The sequence below is a fragment of the Hetaerina americana genome, unplaced genomic scaffold (genome assembly GCF_022747635.1).
Source record: "Hetaerina americana unplaced genomic scaffold, ioHetAmer1.1.p SCAF_7, whole genome shotgun sequence".
In the NCBI taxonomy this organism is placed as follows: domain Eukaryota; kingdom Metazoa; phylum Arthropoda; class Insecta; order Odonata; family Calopterygidae; genus Hetaerina; species Hetaerina americana.
Window position 1 is genome coordinate 50,270,544 of NW_027287316.1, and position 12,443 is coordinate 50,282,986.

At 36.1% G+C, this 12,443-nt stretch overlaps 1 protein-coding gene across 4 annotated transcripts in view; it reads right to left on the reverse strand.

Annotated features, from left to right (window-relative positions):
• Positions 1-1,866: 1,866 nt before the first annotated feature.
• The window catches only part of Sec71 (ADP ribosylation factor guanine nucleotide exchange factor Sec71), a 56,490-nt gene continuing 45,913 nt past the window's right edge, over positions 1,867-12,443 (reverse strand). For 2 of the 4 annotated variants that reach the window (XM_071595837.1, XM_071595835.1), the window contains 5 exons: positions 12,005-12,331; positions 9,702-9,842; positions 6,995-7,202; positions 5,054-5,310; positions 1,867-3,784 (listed from right to left, as the gene is read on the reverse strand). In XM_071595837.1, the coding sequence (XP_071451938.1) occupies positions 3,560-3,784; positions 5,054-5,310; positions 6,995-7,202; positions 9,702-9,842; positions 12,005-12,331 (1,158 nt within the window). In that variant the 3' untranslated portion in view covers positions 1,867-3,559. The remainder of the gene's footprint in view (positions 3,785-5,053; positions 5,311-6,994; positions 7,203-9,701; positions 9,843-12,004; positions 12,332-12,443) is intronic. The other 2 variants (XM_071595838.1, XM_071595836.1) reach the window with 1 other exon arrangement.

Sequence of the window (12,443 nt, forward strand, 5' to 3'; positions counted from 1 at the left end):
AATGACCACCTTGTTGGATTTCATCTGGATAAGTGGATAACCAGCAGCTCCAACGATGATGCGTGATGATTTTTACGAATAAAAGATATGCCACTTTATCAAGTGCTGTATATAATTTAACAGCAATAATAAAAAATTAATGATAATTAATAATAATTACCAAATAGCTCTTCGTCATAGAGGACTTAATGTAGATCTGTATACTTAGGATGCAACGTACACTTTAATTCACTGTCCGAACCACTAATTGTGAAATTATATCCGGCCATCCAACAGAACGGATTAATCCCTAAGCCATCGACAATCAGTCGATTAACAACGCTTAAATTTTTAAAATTTACAACAAAGTGGATAAAAGATTCCATCAATATTTGCTAGTTTACTTTTTCCGTGAGCCTGCCACAAAATATAATAAACGAATAAGTAAGCTTGCAAACACGCTTCTGGAGAGCTATAGCATAGATAACTTTAAAATGTACGACAGAGATATCTCACGGAATATCCTTGCTGGTAATATAAGTACTTTGATTTTCAATGACAAACTTGTACTCTTGTGAAACTCGATTAATTGCAATCCCTAAAATATCACAGGCAGAGGAAGATAAAACTTAAGTATAAAAGAATTTCAAAATAAAAATTCAATAAACGAACCGCAAATTAACGCTGTATTCATTACAACACTGGAAAAATATTTTAACAACTTTGCCTAGTTACGGTATTTCCATCTAACCGCCGAAATACTAACACAGCGATATCTAATTTGAACGAAGTAAAATCGTTCATCACTTGTCATTTAGGACAGCAGAAAGATCACGCTATGAAAACTGCAAATATTTATTTACCATTATACATCTGGGTTTTATGTTTTCTGATTCAAAATTTCATCAAGAGGGAAAATTCGAATTCACAATCAAAGCACATAATTTTGTAATAATTCCTATTACTGTAATCCTAAACACGCCCGTGCCTAAAACATAAGTACATGAGGTAGGGGAAAAACGAAGGGCTTAAGACGGTGATTTATTGCGGCAGGATAGACTTCACAGTCCCTTCTTCCACTGTATAACTATTTAAGGATTCTGAACCTAAAAATGTTAGTTTTGAAATGTGAGGGTAGAATTAACCAGGTAATCACTTATTGAAAAATTTCACATAATTGTAGTTTAAAGTTACATGTGGAAATGAAGTGAAACAAAGTTTGGGAAATTATTTTCGCTTCAAAAAACCCAGCATCAATTTCAGAAATATAATATCATGTCAACTTGGGATCCCACAATTATTAATATTATAGGTTATTCTACCGGTTAGGTTTTTGGATGGACATAACTACCAAATAAATATATTATGACTCCCAACAAAACACGAAATCCAGCAACCTACTCTACATCTGGTCCCTCTTCATCTCAGAGTACTTACTTCCTCCTGTCCAACATCCATATCCTGCCCTTTCCTTCCCCTCTATTATAGTCTTCAACATCCCATCACCCTTCATCCATTTTTCCTGTCTCCATAGGATTTCTCCCAGCAAACCCGTCCTCCTCACCATACCAAGTACTTCCTCATTTGTTTTCCTCTCGGTCCATTTCACCTTATCCATTCTTCTCCACACCCACATTCCAAAAGTCTCTTATCTAGTTTTTATCCTCCTGCTTCAATGGCCACATTTCCGCGCAGTACATAGCTGCACTGCATAACGAAGTTTTAGGAGTTTTTTCTTAATATCTTTACTCAACGTCCCTATCATCAACTCCCTCCTTGTGAAAAATCATAAAGAATAATATTTTCATTCATTGGGTTAATTTATTTAAAGACTTTTATTAGTAACACGGTTAAGGCTGTAGCTATTGCACAAATTATAAGAATAAATTATAATTATCATCTTTAATTATAATATTTTACAAGCCTTTCCACAAACAAAAAGGCACAACACATCTTCATTTTGCAATGATTAAAAATAACCATCAACTCTTCAATAGTTAAAATTAAACTGTAAATACTCCTATGTAATGTATATATCAAATTTACATTTTATAAAACACATTCAGCCATAACTTTGTAAGGTTTATAGCAGTGGTAAAGTTTGAAAGAATGATAGAACAACATATCATTTCCCCAATGGCATTAAATTGAAACATTTGTGCAATGTCATTGGAGATATTCTATCATTCCTATAAACTTCATAGGACATATTTTTAGGTATTTATGAACTATATTGGATCCATTATGATTGTTTAATCAACTTCAAAATGTGTACAACACATGTTTCTAATTTCATTTGAGAATAGAAGATAATGGTGAAGCCATTATTAGCAAAACCACAAATGGCTCTTGTCGAGTAACAGCTTTTCTTATACAAATGTTGATTCATAAATAAACATTTTAAGTCTTTCAGGAGATTTTAATCACAGAAATGTAGATAATGACTATATTTTTCACACTTGCATTCCATGTATTTACAATTGTTCCCTAACCTTTACTCCCAAGATGAAAAGGTGCCCAAAATTATCAAGTCTTCTATCACTTCATTAATTTTCTCACTACATTTTGGTGATAGGACTTAATGCTGGAGGGAAGAAGGTGAGTAATAAATATTTTTGATTCCAGCACATGAACCAATGCTTACAAGATTTCACTGCATCTTTTCTCAGTCTTTAAAGACACGCAACATAACATGTAACAATATCATTAAATTTTGGAAATTGTTTTAAAAAAAAGTATCCTTTGAACAATACTGTTTAGTTCTGGTTCCTCATGACCTGTCACATTCTTGAAGGTCACATGATGGAATAATGATAACATTATCCATCCTCAAGTACAAGGAGTGCCATATATAAAATAATTGGTGCTGACCTCAGCATCAAAATTTGGCCTAGATCCCCAGTCACTGTGTTCTCACACCTCAACAAAAGGAAACTACTTTCTACTTCATAGCGACCCTACATTTCTCCCCATATCCCATAAACACATACAGGGATGCCTCAGAAAACAATGAACTAATAAATAACAATGGAGAATGCTGCAGGATCTGCTACAGCAATGAAAAATTCACAAATATACAGAAAGGAAGTGACTATATATATTCAAACATGTTAAAAGGCTCAAAAACATAATAATAGGCATACTTCCTCAAGAGGAATGGGTTTAGGATATTTTTCTTTCACCAGAGCTTTTCCCAACTACATTTTTTCTTCAATGCGTTTAGTGTTACATGCGAGCACACTCAATAAAACAAACCAGGCTTTTTTCCCCATCTCACAACGTATTAAAAGTAAATCTCCTTTTCCTCCCCTCCCCCCATGTTTATAGCTCTGGAGTCACAAAGAGGAACGGAATAACACTGGGAAGAACTTATTCCCGTCTCCTTTCAAAACTAATGAATACTCCCACTACTCTTCAGGCACTGGAATGCAATGGGGGCAGCCAAAGGAGTGAGGGCTCATATACCCGTGGCAGTCTGCCAATGGACTGCTTTGCGACGGCTCGAGAATGGGGCTACAAGGCCCTGATACTGTTGCCGTTGCAATGGGAGGAACAAGACTCTGGGATCGGGGGGCCGGCATCATATCTCTGTTTTAACTCCTGCCTGGATGATCCCAGTTGGAGGGTTCTGTGTGTTTGAGAGAGGATTTCCCGTTCCATTTGTTGAACTGTGACTGGCAGTGATTCCAAACACGGGTCCTATCCGTAAAAAGAACCTTCTGAGCACAGATCGCAGTTCTGGTTTCAGATCAAAGCACATGATTTCACACAGAAGTGGATAGTAACTGGAAGCATGGGCTGCAAACTGCCAAGGACAAGATAAAAACTGGTCATTATTGTATACAGACTAGGTACAGCAAAATAGCAAAAGTGAATGACATGTAAAATCTGCTCCCAGAATTCTCTTTGTTTAGACCTTGAGAGCTAGGACCACACCAGTAAATTTCCTGAATATATCAAGCTCTATTATGATTTCACATCTAATACCAGCCCTCACATTGCCCTTCATGGCATAATTCTCCACTTTGCTCTCCACTTCAGCACAGACTAAATATAACTTAACAACTCAAAAGGAGGGAAGAGGCACTACACCTACTGAGTATTACAAGTGCACAGATGAAACATAGGGCACCCTTCCATCTGCAAGAAATTTTGGGTAGGAAAATTTATGAGAAAATTTGGGAGAATCAGCACTTCACAGGTTCCTTAGCACGGGATGAATTTCCCAAAATGTCATGAGGACTTTTGCATGACATTTTGACAACCAGTGTAGTATGACAAAGATAATTACATCAAAAATGTCATTCCACAATGTTTTTCATCATGGGTGGTGCCATTCTTTAAAGACAGAATTAGAAGACATATCTAGATTCAACAATGGTGAAAATTAAGTCAAAATATAGCTCAAGGTGCACTCTTTCACTATAAAAAACCAAACAAAAATGAAGAAAAATCCTAAAAACACTATCTGGAGGTGATACCATGGCAATAGTAATCATTACACTGTTCCAAGGTTGAATCTCATGGACCAAAGTAATACAGGGTGCCAAAACCAAACAGTTTTTTTGAAAGCGTTTTGCATTTGAAAAAAGGAAGTTATGTTGCTGCACCCCTTATCAGTTTTATACAGATTTCTTAGGATGGCAAAAGGAAAATCACAAACAAGGGAAAATAATTTCAACATACACAAGTGGTCAAAGAGCTTAACTACAAGTTTTCTCAAAGTGAAAAAATACACTAATACCTTAATTATTAATTCATAATTAAAATAAGATAAAATAAAACTGTTTGAATATAAAATAAAAGCACTGTTATTACCATGTTCTATTACTATGCACTGTAACCATGACAGAAAATTCCTTTCTTAAATAGACATTTAAAAAAATGTTTTTCTAATCAAGACATGCTGAATGCCTTTAATTTTATGGAAAGAACTCCCCAAATTTTTAGGTTTTTCTTAGTTTTTCACCCACTGATAATATTTAGCCAATTGAATTTTTAACTAGAATTACATTAAATTCTATACAGAAAACAAACAAAACATGAACTGTAGAATAACATAAATATGCCATACCCTTTCATCTGACATCTTGAATATTCTTGTTAACACGAGAAGAAGAAGTGATGTCCAGGCATCACGGTGTGCTTCAGATTGAAGTCGGAGAAAGTATTCAAGGGCTTCTCGACACACATGTATCAGCCTACGCTGAATCAGAGGCCATGCCTCCCTCCGGCGTTCATCCATGTACATTTTAAACAATATTCGTAGGACACATGCTAAACTTTGAGTTTCTTGTAACTGGAGATTTGGTTTTAATGAACCCTTGAAACCTGGAGAAAAAGATACAGTAGATGAACCAAAAATTAATCAACACCCTTAAAATACACAAAAATTCATTGAAAGTTTATTACAGATACTAGAGGTATATTCCAATGAATTTATCAAATTAACAGATAATCACTCTATGCCAAATGTTGTGACGCTGAGCAAAGTTTGATAATGATGGATTTCCACATTACAATCATTTCAAAATTTCAATGTGATCATGATAAGATGGAGTAGGTAACATAATTAAGCAATAGATATGTGTTACTGTAAGTAGAGAAGAACAGTTTTGAGGCTCTTATTGGGGTGTGGTTAACAGAAGCAGCACTAGGTATGACTTGGCAATATTTTCTCACATCACGCATTAAGGAACATAACAATTTTTAATACCACAGTAAACACATTAATTTTACATTTCTGCATTCCTATGATCTAGATAGCAGAAGATCACTTCCTCATTGCTCCCCTATCATAAATTGTCAACAGTTAACAAATTAGTACTTGAGAATTTTTCCTACACAAGTTGAATAATTGTTACTCCATAAAGAGTATAAATCTAAAATAAGAATTTCCCTTGAGCTTAGCTTTAGGAAATAGCATGATATCTATTGTTGGTAATTGGATATTTCGTTATCAACCAACCATATTTGGGAGGATCTGGCCACAATTAATTGCTCTAATTATACATTTATAAGACTAAGGCTTCAAGTCTGACTTCTTACAAACTTTTGAAATTGTACAACACTCATTTTCAACTACTGTGTTACACATGATGTTAGTTAAGATGTTTTCCATTTGCATCAAATGTTTTACATCTATTAATCTCTTCCATCCTCGTCCCTTCCCCGCACCATGGTAGCATACACATGCTGTCCAAAAGACCTGCTGCCTGACCCTTATATTCAATGCTACCTTCCCTAATGTCACCATCAGCCCTGGGTGAGTCAGTATACAGTGGCTATCCTTCGATCTCAACACTCCTCCTCCCTTCCCTCACAAATAATACATAACTGCTTAAGGCAACCTTTGCAATTTCACCTTGAAAATGATCCAGTAAATCAAAATCAATCATAAAAATAAAAAGAGAGAAAAATTACTAAGTATTTAATTACAAACAACAAACAGAAAAGTTTGAAATATATTTGATTTGCGAAGTACTCTATAAGCTCAGAGATAGAAATGTGCCATGAAAGACAATATCAACCATTAGAGCAATCAAATATCTACCCAAATAGAACTTCAAAGCCTTATAAATGAAGTGGAATAATAGAAACTAACATAAAAGTATTTCCCAGCAATTTAATAATTTTTATCTTCATAAATAAACCATAAACATAGTAATCAACCCGAAGGCAGGTTTGGTAGGTGATGGTAGAGTTTACCCAGTACTAAGCCCTATGCGGCGTGTGAAATTCACACATCAGGGTTGGGGGGCCAGTTCCTTTCCCTGTGCCGGTTATGGTTTCCCAGGAAGACCTGGTACCCGAAAAATCACTTTAGGTGGAGCTGCAGGTGCCCAGAGTGCCTTGCCCGAGAATCGAAACCGGGACCCTCCGGTCAGCAGTCCAATGCTCTACCTCCTTGACTACCACAACCCACACCTTCATGAATATGATCTTTCAAAAAAACAATGCACTATGATTCCTTAATTATTATCCAATGAATCTAAATGATGGGAAACAAACTTACCAGCTTTCCAAAGAAGGTTTCTCTGCTCATGATTTGAATTGAATTCTTTGGCAAAACGATGTGAACGTAGAAGGCAATCAGTGAGCAATAAGAGGTGAGTAGAACTTAGATTTGGGTACATTCCCTGCTCCTCCTTCTGCTGCCCTGATATTCCAGCCTCAACGTGCAGCATGTCAGCCTGCATCAAGCCATTGGAAGGGGATAATGGCTGTTTAACAACAACACTCAATTTCAAATTAGAGAGAATCACTGTTTCAACCAAAGAAATTATAAGTTATTCTACATTAAAGAAAAATAAATAAAATTAGAGTAAAAAAATGGTGAAGTTAACAAGCTTATTTTAATGGATAATTGCTCTCTCATGTAAACAACCAAAAGCTAACTAGTCAATAAAGGGGTGCCAGAAATGTCAGAAGCTTTAGTTTTAATTGTGATAAAAACAAATTTGCACTTTTCCACAGATTTATTTGTAATGCACAATGCGTTTCAGTTCATAGAACCATCTTCGGGTACAAGACAATATTCAATTCAACACAATTTCAATCTTGTCATTTTCCTGGAGATGGTTCAATGAACTGAAACATATTGCATGTTACAAATAAAGCTGTGGAAAAGTAGAAATTTGTTTTTCTCAAAATGACAAACTTCCACTACATCTCGCCTGAATCTGTTTTTTAAGTTTTACTTTCTATTATGGTGAAAACTTGCATGCAGGGGAAAAAAAGCAGCTACATACATGAACATAATAAATGCAACCTCAACACTTATGAAATTTACATAGAGACAAATATCATACATTCCAAATAAATAAGTTGTTCCCAAGTTTAAATTGAAGGAAATGAAAGAAAAAAAGGATAATCAATCATTATATTATTCTGTATTCTACCATTTAAAGTAGGTTTTGAATGGCCAAAGAAAACAACAATAAATTTCCTGGCCTCACCTAATAGAACACAACCTGACTTCAGACACTATAATAAACCCTTTGCCAATCCGGCATACTTCCTTTCTCTCTTAATTCCACCAAACATGATTATTACTTCTCACCTTATTGTAATTAGCCGTAATTTAAATCTTGCTTTGTAAATGTTCCATATTCTCATGCTGAATCTTCTCCTGCAGCTCTTTATTTCTATTTGTTTCCCACTTCAATTTATTATCCAACTCTTTATACTTCCTAACACCTAAATTTCTGTGTTTACATTCTTCTAATTCCTTCTCATGCCCATCTTTCTAACAATCTTCACCATAATTCATGGTTTTCTCACTCTTTTCCAGTATCCTGTTCCTGTAGTTTTGTTTTTGGCTTTTGATATCCCTTTGGTGATATATTCTCATTTTTCCTCTGTCGTACCCAGCTCCTTCCCCTCCTCATGATTTTCTCTATAGCCTGCTGATAATGCTTTCTTATCATTCCCATTCATTCCATTTACTCAATTGTCTTCCCTGTTTTATCCTCTTGAATCTAACATTACACTTCATTAGCACTGAATCATTATCTCCATCCCGTTCTACTTCCAGAATAATGTGCAAATTAATCAGGGTGTTCCCAAATCCGTGTTAACCACAATATGGTCGAACTGATATCTTTTTGAATTCCCTAGCATTTTCTAGGTATACCTACCTATTTTCACCTAATTATTAGTCCTTAACATTCCAAGTCCTCATTTGAACTGGTTCAGTATCCTTTTCAGTATTACTGCTGTAAATTTTGCCTTGCAAGGATTTTATGAGATGACAACCACAGAATCCTTGCCTCCAGCAGAACACATGGCCCACCAAGTCTTATAGCTGCTATGCTCATACTCAAATCTCTGACTATCATTGTTTCGTGGGACAATTAATTGAGGTGGTTTCCCATTACCTTCCTCAACAGTGTTTTAATGAGACACCATCACTGAAATGGCTTTGGCCTCAATAAGGAACAGACTGTGAACATTAGATTTTGCCTGACTCCTACCCTTTGACCTATCTACCTATCTGGCATGTGTGACTTAACAAGAGGCAATGATCATTCCTTCCAACAGCAAGGTCTAAAGATCATCAGAATACACAAGCCCTTCCAATACATCAAGGTTGTACTCCAGGGAGAGAGACATAACTAATAAAAGGTAAAAATAATAATACATGCATGTTTTACATACCCCTTCCCTTGTCTTAACAAAGGTAATCACTTACAAAGAGAAACCATTAACAAAGAAGAAAAAATAAAGACAATGGCAATTTTATTCACTATTAATAATTCACAATGGAAAATTAAGATGGTACACCTCATTAATGGCAAACATAAATTTGACATGCTTGGTTAAATATTGAACAAATTTTTCAATTCTGCAGTAATAGGCAACATAAGAATTTTTGCATCAAACCCAAGATACAACAGGGTTTTTTGAAATGCTTAACCAATGTCTAAATCTTGTATTGTCTAACTCTAACTATAAGGTGCGGAGTTATTGTTCCAAATATACCTCCAAGAGAAGATTGTATATTTCAATTTAGTTCCCATCAATAATACATGCAATAATTAACCAGTAGCTTTGACTAATGAATAAGTTATCTTTACTAGTGATTTGCAATAGCATGACTATTGTGTAAATAAAGAAATTAGAAAAATCCGAAACTACAGTGAATTAATTTTTTATTCAGATATCTAAGCTAACACATTTTACTATCTACAAATGATCAAGCAAATTTTCAAAGGTATTACCTGAGCCAGAGCCAAATTCTCAGCATCTTCCTTTCGAGAAGTTGCAGGGAAAAATACAATGTTGTCGATTGTTTGGATGAGCTCAAGCTGAACGACACATTTGATTAGCAATCCAGAAAACACTTTATGGTCAGGACCAATCTGAAATAGAAAAGAGTACATTAGCTACTACAAGGTACTTTCTACTTGGTAGGGAAAGTACCAGAATAAGGAAGTACCAATAAAATAAAGGTATTTTATAGAAATGGACCTCAAGAACAAGTTAAGGGCTAATTTTTATCACCAAATACTATTGCCAAGGTAATATTGCTTTTGTAAACATGAATAACTTCCATAAGAGTACTGAGCACTTCCTTCACAGGTGAACATAATAAATAATGATAATGTTCATTGGATCCTAAAAGACATGTTTGGGATGCATAAATTCACAGTTAACCAGATGTATGTACTTAAATGTTTCGAGAAAATCTAAACACCTAACCAAACACTGTCAAATTCACTGAAAGAAGAGTAGACAAGATACCACCTTGTTTTCAAGTTGAACTTATGCATCAGAAAATTTGCATCATCGCGTCAATTTTTTAAAATAATACTAAAACAAGGAGTGGCGTAATCAGCAGTTAAAAATGAATATGTAAATAGAATTGGCATTGATCAGTACCTAACATCATCTTCCTTCAATATACGAGGGGAATTAGAAAAGTTCTCGAAATGGAATACAGGGTTCGTCCGGAAAATAAGTGTACTGACTACTGATTTTTTCCTGCCGCTCCAGGCGTGCCCAGCACCACTCTGATGGGCTGCGATTGGAGGGGGTATGTTGGCAAGCAACGCTGAAAAAGGCCGTCGGCTCTGAGCTGTGGTGTAGTGAGGAGCTCTGTTAACGCAAACCTCCACGCTCGACCCACGTCACGGAACGCGATGACGAAGTTTTTGGAGCAGTGTTATTCCATCAAATTTGCGGTAAAGCTTGGGAAATCGTCTACCGAAACTGTCGGTATGATTAACCAGGCTTACGGGGAGTCAGCCATGACCAGAAACATGATCTTTCGGTGGCACAAGATGTTCGTGGAGGGCAGAGAAGAGGTCGACGACGAGTCTTCGAGAGGTTCCCGATGATGCCTTCGCGGGAGCGTTCCAGGAATGGGAACGCCGCTGGAACAAGTGTATCGACTCACAAGGGTCCTATTTTAAGGAATATTAGCCTAAGATATGTAAAAGTGTAATAAATTTTTTTGCCCGAGCTCAGTACACATATTTTCCGGACGAACCCTGTAGAATTAAACAACTTACCTCAGTGAAACTTTTTTATTTTTCAATGTAGACTCCCTGTGCACTGATGTACCTGGTCCGGTGATGTTCCAATATCTTAATCCCATCTCGAAAATTAGATACCTTCAGGCCTGCAAATTACCTACCTAATTCAGGCGTTAGTTCTTTGTTTGAAGAGAATCTCCATCCACCAAAGAAAATTTTGAGATTGGGGAAGAGATGAAAATCTGATGGAGCCAAATCAGGCAAATAAGGCCTGTGCAGCAAAAATTTGTATCTAAGTTAATGTATTTTTGCAATGGCAACAACATTTCCTGGGGCCATGCATTGTCTTGATGAAAGATTTTCCTGGGTGGTGGCACATTTTGGCTGTCCACTACATGATCATCATCTAAGCTGTCCCGACCAAACTTAAACGTTGGCGCTCAGCAACAGTTTAATATAAAGGAGTGTTCCCCGGAGTGTTCTGAAAGTCAGCAAGTATTTCGTTTGCATTCATACCTTTCTTTACATAGTATTTAATCACTGCTTGAATCTCAATTCTTTCCATCTTCATAAATCACTACACGGGAACAACAACAGAAAGGTGTCCGCACCACAGATCTCCTTCCAGGCCACTAACCTGCTACATGTTTACTCACCAAGGATTACATATTACTTCACAGGAAACATTGTACTACCACTGGTGGTGAATCTGAGAACCTTTCTAACTACCTTTGTATCACAATCTAAAAATTACAAGAACTTAGCCCATGTCAGATAAGGAAAGATTAGAACAAAGAAAAAATTGATTCAATTTTGGCCATAGGACAATTTCAGATCCACAGACAATAACAGAGTAACTTTTTCATACGACTCAAACTGAGGATTGCTGGCATTTTTCATTTTTTCTAGGCAAAAAAAAACGTAATTTTAAAATTTTCATCTTTGTAGGCTGCAATCAGAATGATTGGAGCTAAGCTAATTATGTTTCACATTCAATTTTAATCCACATCTATCACCTAACATAAGTTACTAAAATATAAAAATACCTTAGCTCTCGTGATCCGAAGATCTTCAGCTCCTAATGATATACTGGATGCACTCTGTACGCTGTTGCTTCTTTTCAAGATTCCATGCAAAGGCACACCACTGGGCAACACTGTTGGAGATTCAGGTTCCGAATAAGGAGAACCAATGAATTGTGGAGAAGTTGGTGAGCCAGGCTGAGTCACTTCACCATTTACACCAGTCATTACAGGACTATTAGGCATATCAGTGCCATCCCCCTGTAATGCTCCATCTGCAATTTTTACACTATGTGGCTGCCAAGTCAGCAATGCATTTGGCAGGGTTGACTCAAAAATATCAAGCATCACCTAGAAAAAAAAGATGGATGAGGAGTTATCCTTGGATTGATTTACCAACCACAACATTTCCACATCAAAATGTTTATTGCACAGTCAAATCAGAGTTTCATTGAATCATTAT